This window comes from Zeus faber (genome assembly GCF_960531495.2).
Source record: "Zeus faber genome assembly, chromosome: 3".
Classification (NCBI taxonomy): Eukaryota; Metazoa; Chordata; class Actinopteri; order Zeiformes; family Zeidae; genus Zeus; species Zeus faber.
The window spans coordinates 14,927,074-14,945,559 of record NC_137190.1 but is presented as its reverse complement, the minus strand read 5'-3'; the positions used below and the strand labels follow the sequence as shown (position 1 = coordinate 14,945,559).

The 18,486-nt window shown below is 43.5% G+C and overlaps 1 protein-coding gene across 1 annotated transcript in view; it reads left to right on the top strand.

The window, feature by feature from the left end:
• The window catches only part of ahctf1 (AT hook containing transcription factor 1), a gene marked incomplete at its 5' end in the record, with an annotated part of 32,694 nt that overhangs the window by 10,971 nt on the left and 3,237 nt on the right, over positions 1–18,486 (top strand). Inside the window, 21 exons of the mRNA XM_079997833.1 lie at positions 20–116; positions 1,116–1,239; positions 1,387–1,443; positions 1,901–2,047; positions 2,331–2,521; positions 2,696–2,840; positions 3,329–3,460; positions 4,402–4,546; positions 4,746–4,896; positions 5,155–5,262; positions 5,603–5,747; positions 6,144–6,362; positions 6,684–7,329; positions 7,568–7,735; positions 8,348–8,450; positions 9,790–9,926; positions 10,020–10,363; positions 10,893–13,403; positions 15,209–15,452; positions 15,677–15,844; positions 15,927–16,027. Coding sequence (XP_079853959.1) covers positions 20–116; positions 1,116–1,239; positions 1,387–1,443; positions 1,901–2,047; positions 2,331–2,521; positions 2,696–2,840; positions 3,329–3,460; positions 4,402–4,546; positions 4,746–4,896; positions 5,155–5,262; positions 5,603–5,747; positions 6,144–6,362; positions 6,684–7,329; positions 7,568–7,735; positions 8,348–8,450; positions 9,790–9,926; positions 10,020–10,363; positions 10,893–13,403; positions 15,209–15,452; positions 15,677–15,844; positions 15,927–16,027 — 6,083 coding nt within the window. The remainder of the gene's footprint in view (positions 1–19; positions 117–1,115; positions 1,240–1,386; positions 1,444–1,900; positions 2,048–2,330; positions 2,522–2,695; positions 2,841–3,328; positions 3,461–4,401; positions 4,547–4,745; positions 4,897–5,154; positions 5,263–5,602; positions 5,748–6,143; positions 6,363–6,683; positions 7,330–7,567; positions 7,736–8,347; positions 8,451–9,789; positions 9,927–10,019; positions 10,364–10,892; positions 13,404–15,208; positions 15,453–15,676; positions 15,845–15,926; positions 16,028–18,486) is intronic.

Sequence of the window (18,486 nt, the reverse complement as noted above, 5' to 3'; positions counted from 1 at the left end):
TTGCTGGTATTCCCACCAGATGTGGACGCTCTCCAGATCTCCAGGCCTTTTTACACTCACGCAGCCATCAGCAGCTACTACACCATCCGCAGAGAGGAGCTCACCCGGCTGTCCAAGTTAGTGCCAATGTTTTTGTGACATGACCTAGTTCCTTAATGCAACAACTGCAGATGGTGTCTGATATAATCAACTCTTTACTCAGAATTCTATTTCAAAATTGAATAAATAGATAAAAAATAAATGAAATTTGTAATGTCGATAGTTTGTTTGATGCAACCATTTTGTGCTTCAATTAAATAACTATCATAGTCAAAAATTAATTGAAATATTTAACTTCTGCTTTTGACTAGGGTTGCAAGATTGTTAGTGTTTGGGCATACACCGATTACATTACTTGCTCCACCCCCTTCTCTCTCTTTTTTTTTTTTTTTTATAAAGAAATGAAACCCATTTTGTTAATTTTTGCGTATCAGCGCCCAGGTTCATCGAGGGGGGAAAAAAACGTACTAAAATACTAAGCGTGTTATCAATACTTATGCTACATTCGCATGGAACACAGTAGACTAATGGGGTAAGGGCACGGGGTGAGTGAGGGGGTGGTAAGAAACAAGTGTGACGATATGTTGCTTTGATGATGTACAAAGAATACAATTGATTATTTTATTACTAAATTATTTTGTCTATATACTGTATAAGAATTTATACAAGTGATAACCTGGCGCTGCAACTTCGGTGCAATCATCGGACCAACTACTCCATGCGAAACCACCATGTCCAAATCCTTCATCTGCTTCCCCGCTACAACCACCAAACAGCCTCCATGTAATTAATAAATAGAAACGTTTTTTATTGAAGCCATTAAATATATTGCAATTGCGGTATTCCAGAGAAAACGGCTTCTACCGGGTTCGGCACCTGGAGTTTTGGGCAGCAGGCAACACAGTAGGGTCGACAGGTCTTATATCTTGTAAAATGTCTGGTTTTACCAGTAACACCAGTGTCATGAGTTTATTAACTGGTGGATAAAATTTCTCATCAAATTTGCCTTTGTCAAGCCTAGCTTTCAATCTTAAACATTGTTGTCAGATCTTGAAACAAGCTAATGCTGTTTTCAGGGGCAAGTGGTGCGCTGACTGCCTGATGATTGACGGCTTGGTGGGCCAATATGGTGAGCGTCTGGTCAACCTGTGGAAAAGGGATGAAGGAGGGATGGGGCACTATCCACCTCCTACATTACATGTAAGAATCAATGGCTTGACTTTTTCCTTTGAAGAGAGTCATTATTACATTCATAATAACACAATTGAAGATTTGAGCCTAATTTCAAACAATGCAATGTTTTCATACAATTGATCTATCTCTTGGGGATTCTTCTTTGATCCACAGGCCCTGCTGGACATTTACCTATTGGAGAATATCGACGAATCTGCCAAACACGCAATTGTATCCTTTTAGTAATATTATCTACTTGACCAAAGCAAGCATCACTAATCATCTTAAACTATTTAGTGTTTTTTTATTTGTTTGCCTTAGGATAACTGTTGGAATACAAATCAAATACTCCAAATGAAAAGGCAATATTGTTTTGATGTTTCCCCCTCTAGATTTTATTATCAACGATGTTGCTGAACAAGAGGTTATTCATAAACCATTAAATCAAAAAATTGTTGATGTTAAATTGGTTACATAATTTGTATTAGGACTATTTGCTTTACTCACTCTAACCAATAATCAACCATAGAACATAGGGCACAGCATTTTGGTTCTAAATGTGGTCAATTTCCCCATATATTTTTTTAACATTTCAAAATATTATCTGTCATTTTCTTTCTTTCTTTTTTCTCATCTTCTTTCCCCAGGTTACAAAAAATCAGTATGAGCCTTAACGCGGTGTTTGCAGGTGATTTACTTGTTGCTGGATGTCATGTACTCCTTCCCCAATAAAGGAGGAGCCTCAGTGGAGTCATTTCCAACAGCTTTCGCCATCCCCATCGGGCTGGTTAATCTGGTGCAGGGCCTCTGGCTACTGGACCACCATGACCACCAGGTATACAAATGCATAAATATTGCCTATGATCTTTAGTCATCTTTATTTAAAAATAAAGACCATACTGTAAAATTAAAAATTACTTTTAACCTTCATTCTTTGCCTTAAACAGTATTCCATTCTACAAAACATTGTACGAGTGTGTCTGTGTGTGTGACCTGTTTTCAGCATTACCATATCAATTCTGAGCAGAGCTGCTCTCATGGTTTGCAGTATTGCACGCCATAGGACTCAAATTCCTTGCCGGCCATTAACAGATTTTTAATGTCTTTGCCTTGATCAGAGTGCAGTGGAGCTGCTGCTCCACCCGGCTACCTCTCCATGCCATTTTGCGTGGCAGCACGAGCGGGTCCTTCATGCCCTCATGTGCCAGGGCCAGCATACGGTGGCACTGAGATACCTCCATGTCACCAAGCCCCCCCTCTCCTCAACCTCTCAGGCCAAACTCTGCCTCTCTGTGCTGCTACACAACAGGTAGAGAATATATTCACCTGTACTGAATGATAATACTACTACTTCTCATCATGTTGATTAATGAATATAGACTTTCGCAGTATGTGTCAAACTAGTAGCGGGACCAGAATTCTTTATTTTCCGCAATTTGATGCCAAACCACTGATGCCTAACCACTGATGGGTTTCTCCACAGGTGTCTTGTTGAAGCATGGTCCTTACTCAGGCAGCATTCCAGCCGCCTCAACATGGAGGAGCTGTTGGGCTTCCTGTACGAGAGCTGCCAGGAGCTCGGCCTCATGAAGGAGCTGCTCAAACTGCCCCTGAGCCTCACTGAACAGGTAGGATAGGAAGGGGGGCTGTGCAATGAATCAATATTGGTCTGCCAGAACTCATGAAATGAAGTTATCATATCTAGATACACAGTTGTTTGGTTTAGTTGCATCGTCCTAAGTAAACGTGATCTACAATTTCTGAAATATTAGTCAGTTTTGTTGTCATAGAAGTGTGCTAGCACACTTTGAATTGCCATTTACGTCAATGTAATGACCTACAATGTCTTTTATAATTATAAATGGGTGGTCTTTCTATAAATAAAGGTGAACTGCTGTCTTGATGTTCACAAACTCCAGAGAGCAGGAGAGAACTAATGTTTTGTTAAATGCAAAGCTGTCTGTGTGTAATCACCGGGTGTCATGACATTTCACTGCATATATGTATGACCGTATGTATGTGACAAATAAACCTCTTGAACTTTAAAGCTGAATACTGGAGTGGTACCTGGTGAATAAAACCCATTCTGATTCTGAATGTCTGTTTTGTGTCTTAGGAGTATCTAGAGAAGTTCTTGCAGGGCACTGGAGGACTCCAGAACAGAGAGCTGTTGATGGTTCACTACTTGCAACAAGCCAACTACATACCGGCTCTACAGCTGAACCACAGCCTGAAAGTGAACCTGGTGGTATGTTAAACACACACACACACACACACATTCATGGACACCACACTCTTATTAGAGGCACACGTCATTATGTGAAGTCTGTTGTTCGCAGTGTTTGTTCTTCTGTATTTTGCAAAAGCTCAGTTTCTGGGGTTTTTTTAACTCACAGCTACATGACAATAGACTAGGCTTGGGTGACAATTTTCATATCGCAATGTAGTCCTGCTCAAATATTGCGATACATGATATTATCCTCATTGTTGACGGGGTGTGGAAAAAAATTCTAATAAGTATTATTAAACATTTTTTTTATAATATATAATTATATTTTTGTTTTTGTATGAATTAATTGCTAATAATTGAACGCATAAGATTTCAATTTCAACAATTAACTGAACAATCTGCGAAGCATGGTGTATGACCTCATGAGAAGTTCTTGTGAGATCACAGCATGCTCTGCTTCCCCACCGTGTTCAGTGTTCTCGCCGAGATTACGGAAGTGCGTCCAGATCCAACATGGCAGCGCCCTGCTCCATATTGTTTTACAGTCGCCTTTCCCATTTGCCTGGGTCCAGATCTTTTGAATCCACCCACTCCATTGAGTAGACGGATTCTTCTGACGATGAAAACTGAGTGTAACGAGTTGACAATTCTGACAATGCTGCTTGCGCCTTGTGGAGCAACGGTTTCGCGTTGCTTCACAATGCCTGCTTTTACACTTTGAATGTGAATTTTTTTTTTACACAGAGGTTTCTTAGTTTGTTATATATATTTTAGATTTATTATATATTGTGATGTTTGTTTATTTTATTGTTCCTATGTGAACTGCTTTAATACCGCAATGTTGTTCCTCCCTATTCATCCCTCTGGGGGGTGAATAAAGTATTCATAAAAAAGGTTACCATCCTAAAATTATTTAATTTCACCTCACCTTTCACCTCTCACCCTCTTTCTCTCTTCAGAACGATCGGGACCCCAAATTGAAGGAGCGCTCTCACACTAGGAACTGTATTTTGGACCAGTATGGCAAAGTTTTACCCAGAGTTCAGAGGAAACTGGCCATGGAGAGAGCCAAGCCCTACCACCCCACCACCATACACAGGAAAGGTAAGCAAAGTGGACTAGAATTGATGAATGAAAAAAAATAAATCTTTTTGTATCTTGATTCTCTCCATTTACAAAGCGACTTAACAGTTATTGACAGCATTATTGACTGTTTTGGTTTTTTTTACACTTGGGGTATAACTCGATAAATCAATTTATATAAATAAATATTTACTCAAAAATAAAAAATTTCAATCTCCAGTTTCTCGACCTCAACCATTGTCCACGATCACCAAGCGCTCGGCCAATGAGAAGGTGATGTCCAGGGCTGGCTTCATCAGCAACGTTTTGACCAAAATAGAGGAGGTGTGGTTGGGCAAAGGAGCCACACCGCAGCCATCCCCGGTGAAGAGGTGGGAACTAAAACTTGGGTGTAACTATTCTGTCAAGATTTTATTGCATCTCTGTGGAGGATCACCAAATAATTATTTGCTACCTAACAGAGCAAATTAGCTATTCTCTCCCTGCAGTAAAACTGGCAAATTGCTCAGAACTCCATGCTTTGTAGTCTGCATGAGTAAATGAGTGGTTGGAGAACAGTCTAAATTCTAATATACCAAATAAGATTTATAGTTTTAACGAAGAAACATTTTACTTATTTTTGCCTTTAGCCCCAAGGCAGCAGAACCCAATAGCCCCACTCTGAAGCACTTCTCCAACGCCCTTAATGAGCCCTTCCTTGGAAGCCCTATTGCCATGGCTGGCAAGAGAAAGTCAAGGTATAAATGCACACACACAAACACGTCAGCCATCTTGGTCGGGGTCAACCACACACGCATCTTGTTTTTTTGTTTTGTTTTTATGTCCAGACCAGACAAATATTTTACAACAAAGAGTTCCCTCCCAAACCATGGCTCTTCATTTTGAGTCTTCAAGCTGTGTAATTTGGATGACCTCAGGGTCACCATTATTTAGTTATTTTTTATGTATTTATTTTTATTATTATTCATTTTTTAAATAAATTGTCTTATGTTTTTACACTCAATCCAATCGTTAATCGCAATTATTTTCATGACACGGAGACGCTTATGTTGTTGCTTTCCTATCTCTTTGGCCCAGGCTGCTAGACTTGGTGGTCCACCCGTCCTGTCACACCCCTCGGCCCCTCCTCACCCCCACCAGACCCACCGGCTCCTATGGCCCACCCAAAAGCATCATCAAGGCTCCCGAGTTTAATTTGCTGCAAACACCCCAGGTCGTCAAGGTGAGTAGAAGAATATGGTTAGAATTTTTATTTGCTTCACTTTAAGGCTTGAATATGATAGTGATATCACATTTTTATCTGAAATGGCAAGACGATCTATCTGTTCTAAGCAATGCAGTGATAATGTCGAATTATTTTCTCATTTTTTTTTTGTGTGAAAATATCTTATGTGAGCACAAAAATGTCAAATAGTTGATATTGAGGTATCTGTCAATACCCAGTCCTATTGACCCTCATGAAGCTGACTTTTTTTTGCCACTTATGCTGTTTTTTTTGGCATTTCCTAATTGTATGTTGTTTTGTATTTGTCTTATTCATTTCAATATCTATTTTTATTTTAAAACACACTGTTAATCTCCTTTAACGTTGAATATTTCTGTGTTGTGTGTCCTTTAGCGTGCACGTGCTTTGGCCGCATCTGGCACAGCGTTCTCGGCCTTCACGCCGCAGTCCATCCTGCGCAGCAGCCTACGGCCCACACCGGTGGCAACACCCTCAGCCTCCCCAGCGCGCTCTGCCACCCCCCCACTTCGCAGCAAAGAGAGCCGCATCACCTTCATCGAAGAGGAACAATCGCCAGAACTGGAGAAGGCGGGCAATCTGTGGAGCAACGGGGTGAGATACTTGCATGAGATATTGTCTGTCCTGTTGTTCAGCTAATGTAGAGAGTGGTTAATATAGAATGGTTCATTCTGTTGCTGATATTTGCATACAATTTGATGTATTTTAGTATTTAAAAAAATACAAAATTTGCATTTGAAATTCAATTATGACATTGAGCAAATGGATATTAATTGGTTTCACTCAAGATGTTAGGATATTGAGCCTTGGCTCAACCTTGGCTCAAGATCTACCCAAAGAGTAAACAGCGATGCTCTCACCATAAGCTTTGTCTGCAGCTCCACCCCTGATATGGATTTTAACTGTTTGTTTTAGATGGCAGCTGAGAGTGAAATCAGCCTTCTGACAAGAGGCTCCCTGCTATCCATTGCTGCCATGAAGAACTGGACATCCTGCCGTCCAGAGGAGGATGAAGACACCGAAGAGGAGCTGGAGGATCAACCCTGTGTGACGTTCATGTCTCCAGAAGATGGAATTCCTTTCCCCCAGCTCAAGGGCGCAGAAAGCCATTCATCCACCAACCAAGAAGTTGCAGAAACCAAATCATCGCCATCTCTATTGCCAGGACGACTCAGTCTGTGCTTAGACACGAGCCAGTCGGCAGATACCACCCTGGAGTTCTACGACGCTCCCCTCGCAGAAGACCTGGAAAGAAAGACGACCGGGGAAGATGACCATATAGTGGTGGTGAACATTAAAGCCCCAGCAGAACAACAAATACTGTTAGAGTGTTCAGCAACCGCTGAGCAGAATCCTCTCCCAGCACCTGAGTGTGAGCAGAGTCATGATCCCAAAGGAAACAAGGAAGAAATCACTGAAGCAGGCATACAAATGGTTTTCATGGAACAAGCTCAAGAGGAAGAGAGGCTCATGGATGATGTGGAAGTCGAAGAAAAGGTTGAGTTAACTAGTCAGCTGGACAGTTTGCCTGCTCTACAGGAGGAACCCGGGGTCAGTCAAGGTAATTCAGTGGTGGAAGCAGTGGTTTGTGTGTCTCTTATTTTTTTATTTTTTTGTGTATTGGATATAGAAACTGACTGATGTACCAACCAGATAAACAGGATAATTGCCAACCAATGATTTTTGTTTTAGTTTTAACTGTGTCATTTTCTATCAGTCAACTTGCATAGAGTTGGACTGTAAATCTCCATTAGATGACACATTTGATTTCTCGCTAAGCCATGGCAACCTGTTTCTAGGATGTAACCACGAAGTCACTGAGGGAAATGACTCAGACACTCATGAAGAAGAGCAAGAGCCAGCCTTCGAGTCAGAACATGAGGAGAAACCGGAGACCTCAACGTCACATCTGGAGCAGATGGATTTGGAGAAATCTCAGGAAACTGAGTCTATTGAACACACAACAAGTTAGTTCCACCCTAAGATCGGAAATTTAATTGATGTAAAGATTATATCAACAATAAAAAAGCACACTAGATAGCTCTTTATGATTATCTTTGTCTTGGATAATTAAACTGGGCATTGTAAAGGTTAAAATGATAAAAGTGATGAATTTTAGTTTTTTGCCATGTCTAGGTATTAGTAAAATTGTTCAATTAGCTTATTTTACATAGAGTACTGAATTACCTGAAATTGATTTATTAAATCAAAAAGCAAATAAATAAATAATTAAAGGGAGCCTTTTATTTTTATTTATAATATTTATAACAAATATTTCACAAAATGTATTTTCACAATAATCACACAATTTCACAATTTTAATTTCATAAAAGTCAGAATAAAAGTTTCAAATTGCACTTTTTCCTTAAAATTGGCTTTATTTCACATGGGCACTTTTGTGAAAATGGAGATAGATAGATATATATATATGAGAATGAAGTCAAAATACATTTAATTGTCAATATATTGGTTGAATAATTTCATATTGTATAATTGGCTCCATAACATTGTAGATTGTTTTTTGGGTTTTTTTTTTCCTTCTGCTAAATGAAATTTATTATTTGTTTGACCTGCTCCAGATCTGACAGAATTTGTTGAGCGGCATTTGTTTGGTGATGCCTCTCCTCCTCTCACCCGCTCTGGAATCCACGATGTGTCACACACCTGGACGTCCTTCAACAGGTAACTCACCTTTTGCATGAATCAGCTCTACACTGGCTTTGAGAAATATGAAGACAGGCTTTTGGTGAGGGAGGGAAAATTTATTACGGCAATCAATACTATAAATGGCAGCAAGTGAACAGTCAGTTCTTGAAGTTGATGTGTTGGAAGCAGGACGAATGGGCAAGCGTAAAGAACTGAGCCACTTTGACAAGGACCAAATTGTGATGACTAGATGACTGGGTCAGAGCATCTCCAAAACAGCAGGTCCTGTGGGGTGTTCCCAGTATGCAGTGGTTAGTACTTACCAAAAGTGGTCCAAGGAGGAACAAACAGCAAGTGTCATGGGCGCCCATGGGCTCATTGACGCGTGTGGGGAGTGAAGTCTAGCCCGTCTGGTCCGATCCCACAGAAGAGCTACTGTAGCACTAATTGCTGAAAAAGGTAATGCTGCGATGATAGAAAGGTGTTAGAACAAACAGTGCATCACAGCTTGCTCCGTGTGCGGCTGTGTAGCCGTAGACCGGTCAGAGGGCCATGTTGACCACTGTCCATCGCTGAGATTGCCTACAATGGGCAGGTGAGCATTAGAACTGCACCATGGAGCAATGGAAGAAGGTGGCCTGGTCTGAATCATGCTTTCCATGTCCAATCAAGCATCTGTGATGAGCTAGAACAATGAGCCCGATCCATTGGGGCCCCACCTTGTAACTTACAGGACTTAAAGGATCTGCTGCTATGGTCTTGGTGCCAGATACCACAAGACACCTTGTGAGACGTTTCTGGGTCGTATTTAACAAATAAGGTCATCCTGTTATTCTGTCTTGTATTTATTTACAAAAAAGGAAAGACAAGGAAATCGGCCCGTTTGTGACCAACATTGCTCCCGCGTTTCCTGTTTCTCCAAACAAAACAAATAGAAATAGTGTTTTAGTTTGGGTTATAATTTATTTCAGTTTACTAATTAAATGAAACAAAAGAAGCCTCCCCCTCCCCCGTTCGTCTGCTCCATGCGCTCTACACCTTCAGAGGTCTTGTGGAGTCCTTATATATATATATATATATATATATATATATAGATATAGATATAGATATATATATATATAGATATATAGATATATAGATATATATATAGATATTACTTTCACAATTCAAAAAATATATAAAACGGTACTACAGTTAGTTATTTTTGTGTAGAACAGGTATAAACCGTATTTTCCACACAAATAATAGTCAAATAACTTATTTAAATTAAACCTCACAGTCAGACAAGTGCGTGTGTGTGCCTGCCTGCCTGCCTGCCTGTGCATATATCGCTTTGTGTATAACTAAAAGTTGTATTTACCTCTTTTTCCTCCAGCGAGCCTGTGTCTGAGTCTCCAAGAGATGAGGAAGGGGAGGAGGAGAAGCCAGCTGCCGAAGGTGCTCCGTTATTGACCAGCCAAAAATCTGTGGCGTCGCTCACATCCTCAGAGCCCACTGGCACAGACTCCCACTGTGAGAAAACATATAAATATATATGAACAAACAAGTATTCAACATTTTTTTTTTCCGGCTGCTATTCCAACTTTTTTCTGCTTTTTCTTTCAGCTGTAGTTAGTGTTAATGACAGTGAGGAACTTTCCAGCCCTGCCTCTGAAGAAGCGGGCTCTGATGAATCAGAAGAAGAAGAGGAGGAGGAGGAGGAAGAAGAAGAGGAAGAAGAAGAAGAAGAGGAGGAAGAAGAAGAGGAGGAGGAAGAAGAAGAGGAGGAGGAGGGGGACTCTGGTAGTGAGGTGGAGATCATTGAGGAGGTACAGGGTAACGGGAGCATGGCTCCTCTTCAGTCTGCGCCGCCTGCTCCTCTCTTTGCAGAGCCAAGACACCCTCATTTCATGTCTAGACTGTTGGAGGACGCTGAAGAGCTTGCATTGGTACCCGAGACAGAGTTGAAGGTAAATTGCATCATACTATTGGAGCATTGAGACAATTCTTATGCAGTGTCATCTGCTCTGTTTACGGGCAGGGGTAGGTCCATGGCTCTTAAATGCCGCCTATGACAAAATTGTATGTATAAAATTAATTTAAAAATATATCATCTATGTATAATCTATAATTTCTTCACATTCCTTAATGTAAAATGTGTATGCCAAATAATAATTTGGCACATCTAGTGTACTTTAAACTGAACTTGAACCTTGATACTGCATGCATACAACTAAATCAGTAAAATAGTTTGAGTTGCTCCAAGAGATCCTCAGAAGAAGATTATTGTGTAAAATTTGTATCCCTTCTCATTTCTGGTTAGAATCTGCTTTTGCGCAAGTGTATGGGTCTAATTTATAGGCGGAAGCGAAGTTAGGGCTGGAATTTCCTTTATTTATAAACAAAATCAGGATTATGAAAAGAAAAACCAATGTTTTAGATAAATGAGTGATAACTCACAACTACCCATGTGTTTTCTTTTGTGTTTTCCCCAAATAGATGGTAGAAGGTGAGATAGATGGAGAGGTGGTGATGGTTAGACTTGGCGAAGACAGAGGGATAGAAGAAGGTGACGCAAGCTCCTACACAGAGCTCAAACCTTCAACCACTCTCCTGGTGCCTCTGGAGCTAGTGGATGGACATGAGCACAGCCTTGTGGACGGCACACAGCTGGGCCTCACAGAGTTTGGGCAGGCCAGCCCGCCAGAGGACTGCATCTCTGGGGCGCACAGTAGCTTTTCACTGATGTTAGAGGTGGAGGAAGATACTGAATCAGGCACTCTACCTATGGAGAAAGAACTGGAATCCTTCCATCCTCAAGTTCAAGAGCATGTTGAAGCTGTTGCCCCCCCAGAGGCCATTCTACTCGACACAAACCACCAAGGCACTCCCTCGTCGAATGAGTCTCTCTCAGAGGACCAAGTTATGGAGGTAGACACCTTGGATGCAATTGAGGTAGATGAATGCACTAACTCAGAGACACCTCGGTCTGTCTTGTCTGACTGCTTAGATAATGTCCAGCACCAAGCCGCCTATTCCGTTGAACGCATTGAGACATGCCAGATGATGGATGAGACGGATAAAGAAAAGGATGTTGCACTGGACAGTACACACAGCAATTTAGAAGAAGCTGAAGTTCTATCATCTAACACAGAAGAAGCAGCTGAAATTGTATCAATTGACACAGAAGAAGCGGCTGAAGCTGTATCAATTGACACAGAAGAAGCAGCTGAAGTTGTACCAACTGACACAGAGGAAGCAGCTGAAGTTGTACCAACTAACACAGAGGAAGCAGCTGAAGTTGTACCAACTAACACAGAGGAAGCAGCTGAAGTTGTACCACCTAACACAGAGGAAGCAGCTGAAGTTGTACCACCTAACACAGAGGAAGCAGCTGAAGTTGTACCACCTAACACAGAGGAAGCAGCTGAAGTTGTACCACCTAACACAGAGGAAGCAGCTGGATTTCTATTAACTAACACAGAGGAAGAAGCTGGATTTCTATCAACTAACACAGAGGAAGAAGCTGGATTTGTATCACCTAACACAGAAGAAGCAGCTGGATTTGTATCACCTAACACAGAAGAAGAAGCAAAAGTTCCAGCAACTTACACAGAAGAAGAAGCTGAAGTTCTATCAACTAAAACAGAAGAAGCAGCTGGATTTGTATCACCTAACACAGAAGAAGCAGCTGGATTTGTATCACCTAACACAGAAGAAGCAGCTGGATTTGTATCACCTAACACAGAAGAAGCAGCTGGAGTTGTATCACTTAACACAGAAGAAGAAGAAGCTAAAGTTCTATCAACTAACACAGAAGAAGAAGCTGAAGTTCTATCAACTAACACAGACTCTTTATCAGTGGAAATGCCATTGGCAGTCCCAAGTGAAGAACCATCTTGTGAAGACATTGCTGCATACGGAATGGATGAAGGGGCTGAACCGATGGAAACTGAGACTCAGGAAGAGTCCATGGCGAACAAAAGAGATCTGGATGTTGCTCCTGAAGAGAGCGCGGCTGTGAAAACGGATGGTCCTGAAAGTACCTTGATGGACCATAACGCGGAGACCTTGGCTGCCTCCGAGCAACATCGGCAGCATCAACAAAAGGATGAGGATCAGGAAGGTCTGCAGGATGAGAGCAAAACCAGAACGAGCAGCAGAGGTGACCTGACTAAAGGAAAAAAGGAAGCGCATGTCAGGCAGGTCTTCGGCTCAGAAACACAATTGGCCCAAGAGCCTTTGTTAGAGAATGCCACCAATCCTCAGGGGGGGAAGAAAGCCTCCGCCACCCCAACACGTAAGAGCACAAGGGTGAGAAGAACGGTCACCTTTACATCTTCACTCCAGGAGGACGCAGATGTGTTGCCAGAGAACGGCAGGATTGAGGAAGCAGAGATGGTTGTTAAAGTTCCTGCTTCGCCCAGCCGTGCAGCTAGAAGTGCCAGGCAGAGCCGGAAGTCCCAGGCCCCAGAGAGCACGCCTCGACGCAGTGCCCGCATGTCCCAGTCCGAGACACCCAAAGAGGTGGAAGAGAAAGAGGTCGCTGTAGCCGGCAATGCCTCTACTCCGTTCAAACGACGCACTTCACAGGCAGCGACTCCAACGAGAATTAGCCGCAGGACCCGCAATAGTAGTATGGTCGCACAGGAAGCCTTGGAGACGGTAGAGGAGGATGAGGCCTTGAATACTACACATGTTGAACAAATGACCTCCAAGAATTCCACCCCAGCCAAACGCCAGAACAAACAGGGCGCTACCCCACAAAGAGCCAGCCGCAGGGCCATCAGTAATGCACAGTCACAGGCAGTAATAGAAACGGTGATCGCGGAAGATGAACAGGAGGTGGACGATGATGTCCCCAGCATAACAAAGATGGCGTTCGTTGAGGCTCAGGCAGCTGTACTGGAGGTAGAGGATGATGAGCTGGAAGGCAAAAAGCAACGACCCTCCAGCTCTGCCAGAGTGACTCGGACTTCCAGCCACACGGCCCTTCAAGTTTTCCCACAGGTAAAGGAAAAAAAGTAAATGGTATTTTCACTTAAAAGGGGACCTATTATGCTCCTGTGACTGTTTCGCCACCTCACGCCACCCAAGTGGGGCTTTCAGGGCCCTCCAGCACAGATGACAGGGAGCGGTTGTTAACACCAGTTTATTGTAGAGAGGAGGCTAGGTGGAATTAGCCAGGAGCAGACAGACCATGACAGGGCTCCGATCCTCAGTGTGTGTGGGAATGGGGGCTTTAACCTGTTGCTCATTAGACCAACCAACGAGTAACAGGTATGCAGCCACCCTGATCCCAATCACCTAGATCCAGGTCAGGTGTGGCTGCTCACCACACCATCCCCACACCAGAGCTCCTTTTAACCTTTTTAGTTAATATAGGTCTTTCAGGTCCCCAAAATATTTTTTGTTTTGCTGAAAATAGCACTGAGATTATGCACAATGTATCTCTATACCATCCTGTTCCAAAACGGGCTGTTTTTTTGTGGGATGAGCCACCCTCTTGAGGCCCAGAGTTCTATGAGTCAATGGCGTTTGAGCATGGCTCCCAGAAAAAAGGAATCCAGTTGCTGAATCTTCACTCATATTAGATCTACAACGCCTAATTTCGGGGCTGTGGCTCGGAGGGTAGAGTGGGTCGTCTTGTAACCGGAAGATTGCTGGTTCAATCCCAGGCTCCTCCTGGTAGCGTGCTGATGTGTCCTTGAGCAAGACTCTTAACACCTTAACTGCTCCCCAGGCACCTCTATATGGCAGCCCACTGCTCCTAGATACGTCAGTTACTAGAATGGTGAAATGCATTGTGTTGCCTCAGTACTTGTACTCTGTGCAATGACAATTTGTTTAATCTAATTTATAAGTTGGTTCCCACTTTCATTGCCGTGCTCCAAGCTTGTGGGAGACACGGACCTGCACCGGGACTCTAGGATGCAGGATTTTTTGTTTTATTTAAACGTTGGTAAATAAATAAATAGCCAATTAAAAAAACACACATTTTTCTTTTATGGGTTTTGTTTGTAGACGGTCTATGTACCACACCCACACAATTTATTTTATTTTTTATAAGAAAAACAGAATTATTTTTAAAATAGTTTCTTTCCAGACAGTTGATATTAATTCATATTTATTTTAAAAGATTTGTTTGAGTTACTCAGATTGGGGGCGGTTCTAATTCTACTGTCTCGATGTGACGTAGGACTGAGACACAAATCTTAACAGCGTGTTTCAGAACATGTTCTCTGACAGAGCTAGACTGCTCCCAAAAACTGACTGAGTTGTCTTATTTAACAGTTTGTGTGTTAGTGGGCCCATCAGAGACCAAAATGTTTGCGCACAAGCAATGAAAAAGTGAGTTTTGCATAATCGGTCCCCTTTAGTTCTCACTTTGTCGATGTTACATCTTAAGCACTACAAGCAATGGATAAGAATTACTCTTGATATCTATTTACCTATGGAGTCAACTTGCTGTGAAGCGGTAAGCAGCATTTTTTGCTTAATACTACGACTACATTTTTTTTTTTCTTAATGTTTTTCAAACTTATGTTTTCCTCCCAAAAAATTGTGGACCACAGTTTGAAAGGATCTGGTGCACTTTAAAATTTTCCAGCATAACATCCATTTACAACTGCAGTCCAGTTAGCTGTAGTTATGCTATCAGACTGACTCCCAGGAGGGTGAAGTTAAGTAAAGAGAGTTAAGTCCTGTCATTATCAGACTAAAAAACCGTATACCAATATAATCATTAGTGATGCTCATAATCAACTTTAATAAGCTCCATGGTTCCTCTAACGACCAATCATTATCTCCTCCAGCTAAAATTAGTTCCTGTATCACTGACTACGAGCACAAGGAAAGTCAGAGTACCGGCCTCTGCAGAGAAAAGTGTTGAAAGCAGTGACCAGATGGCCTGTCCCTCTACAAACTCCCGTCGCACAACCAGGAGCAAACTGTGGAAGCATCAGGAGGAAGACCTTCCCTTACTGGATACGCCGCTGGAAGTGGATTCAGAGACTCCGGTGGCTGACGCCCTCATCAAGAGGCTGCAGGAAGAGGAAGGTGATGGAAGTTTGAAATTGACTAAAAACAGTGTTCATTCAGTATAGGTTCGGCATCTAACAATCAAGGATAGAAACCAGAGTTTATTTGAGCTGCTTTGATTGTCAAAATAATTTACGAAGAAATATGTGACAATTTTTATGTTGGCTGTTTAGATGTGTGTACTGTCAAACTGTACCCATCATAATGACAACGTATTTTTATCTTTATAAAAAAAAAAAAAGGTCTTGTTGCCAAGGAGATGGTGAGAATCAGTAGAAGCAAAATCAGTCAGTCAGTGCAACGTGCCCCCACTCCTGCTGTCGCAGTGGAAGAAGACCCGGTCCCTCGACCTGAAAATGACATTAACGCAGAGTCATTGATCTATTCACCACCACGCAGGAGAACCAGAAGTAAGCCCTTTCATCCGTTCACTCGCCTATTGATTTGCCTGCTCCTCAGGAATGAGGCATTCATTCTGTGTTTGTATTCCAGGTCACAGAGCTAATTTTGCTGCGGAGGAGGATGTGTCTCGGCGTCCCGTGACGCGCACCAGGAAGCACTCGGCCTCTACTGCCAGCCTTACCGCTGCTCAGGTCAGTCGTTCGCTTATTTCTAGCTTTTGTGGCCGCTGGTTCAAAGAAAAGATACACTTCCAATGCTTTTGCAAAACCTAATTTGAGCCTTACCCTTACTCAAATACACAGCTAGTTGAAAGAATATGAAAAGGCAAATAAGTGGGTTCAAAACTGTTGGAGCATTTTTATTTATTTACCTTAAATCATAAACACTGCACTCTGAAACAGGGTTCCCATACATTATACAAACAAATGTCCAAAAGAAAATTAACAGGTTCCCTTCCAGAGGACCTGGGTTCCCCAGAGCAGCACGGTTGACCGGCCTCCTTCCACCAGGGCGACAATAGACTGCCCCCTCCTCCCTTCCGGAGTGTGGGGCCTCGGCCTGCTGCACTGGCTGGTGATGACGTGGCCGGGCTTGGCTGCTGCAGGGGGGCTGCTTGGAGGGGTGGCCTGGCTGCTGGGCTGCTGGGTGGTCCCGGTAATGGCTGCGGGGCAGAGAAGCTAGCCGCCAGCGGTTACCTATCGTGGTTGCTGCGCTGCTTCTCCCCCGGTCCTCCACCGGACCCCCCAGGTGCTGCTGCTGCTGCCAGTCGAGAGAGGGTTGGTCTGGCTGCTGCACGGTCCTGGTGATGCCTGCTAGGCGGAGAAGCTAGCTGCCAGCGGTAACCTGTGGCGGTTGTTGCGCTGCTTCTCCCCCGGTTTTCTGCAAGACCCCCTAGGTGCTGCTGCTGCCAGTCGGGAGAGTGCTGGTGCTGGGGCCACCCGTTGAACCACTGGTGGCTCCCGGGCGTCTTTCGTCAACCCTTCTGTGTCCCTTCCCCATGCCGTAGAGTCCCTGCTCAGCCGCAACTGTGGCAGTTTTGCCACCCTAGTGCCGTGGTCAAGGCCCGCTGGCACACAGACAACGGGGGGTTGTAAACACCAGTTTATTATAGAGATGAGGCTCGGTGGAATTAGCCAGGAGCAGATGAAACATGTCATGACAGGGCTCCTATCCTGAGTGTGTGAGGATGGGCTTTTAAACCTGCCGCTCATTAGCCCAACCAACAAGCGTGAGGTGTCGCTGCTCAAGGCATCCCACCCACCACAGTAAGGAAGGACTTCAGGAAATCAGTCCGTTTCCTTCTCTACTTATAATTTAAAATTCAATCTAAGATTTCTAAATCAATCAATACACGCTTTAGTTAATCTAGAACACACATCGTAATACAAATACACTAAAACACTACACGCACACGCATTACACTTAAACATTCAAAAACGAGCAGGTGGAGGGAAAACCAAGGAACAGAACGGCCCTGACCTGCCTTGAGTTTAATAATCTTCACTGATCGGGGCACGTCCAGAGAAGAAACTGTTCTGGGAATTGATGAGGATCCGTTTCTTCTTCTTCTTCGAGATGCTCATTCTTCACTGTCTTCCGAAAAAGGACTTGCCTTCCAGTTTAACAGCCGCAGAGGTGTGTTCCATCGCTTGGTTTCCTCAAGCACCCTTTTTGCCTTGGCTTTCTTTGAAGTCCTGCGGCCTTTGTCGTATTTCGCCAGGCGCCCCTCCTCTTCATCTACCTCCTTCTCAGAGGCAGACAGCAGCTCCTCCATGCTGATGGACATGCTCAGCTGCGCTTTGGCTGCTGTGCAGCGCTTCACTTTAGGCTTTGGTGGAACATTCTCAAGTGAGTAGTTGGGACTCACTTCACTGGAGGATGGCAACACAATTTTCTCAGCACTTGCAAATTGTATGTTGAGGCCCTGTAGCAGCTCCCTCCCCATTTTGGAAGTCTCCTTGTCCGCCTTGGCACATACAGGTTTGTTCTGGAGTTGGTTTAGGAGGTACAGAACCTTCTCCTGAACCTTCCACCAGCTGCTGCTCCATGCCCATAGTGAACATGATGCTCCCCTCGTCAGCCAGCAGCTTCGATAAATCCTGCAAGCGCGCATTCGCCTGTTTGAGCTCGCTCTCCGCCTTGGCATTAGCCATTTTGGAAGAAACCAACTCAGACATGAAGAAGAAGAATCTTTAATGGTCACACAGCACACCACAACAACACATGCATTCATGCAAACACACATGCACATGCTTTGGATGGTGGCCAGTGAAATGGGTCCTCTGCATGGGTCCTCCTTCCTCCAGGGGGGCAGCCAGGAGCAGTGGGCAGCATTCAACGACGCACCCGGGAACCTGGTTCCATATGTCCATCGCTGGTCAGACGATGATGTTGTGCATGTTTTTTGTTGGGGGTCCTTACTGATGTTACATGGAGGAAACCACATGTATGCACGGGGAGAAGATGCAAACTCCACACAGAAAGGCCCCTAATTGGGAAATAACCCACCGGAGCACGGTGCCAACAGCGCCCAAGGCAGGAATCGAACCCAGGACCTTCTTGCTATGAGGGTCCTGGGTGGCATGAGGGTCCTGACATCTGAGACATTTGAGAGCACATTTGGAAACACAATGCTTGTGATGCTGTCCCA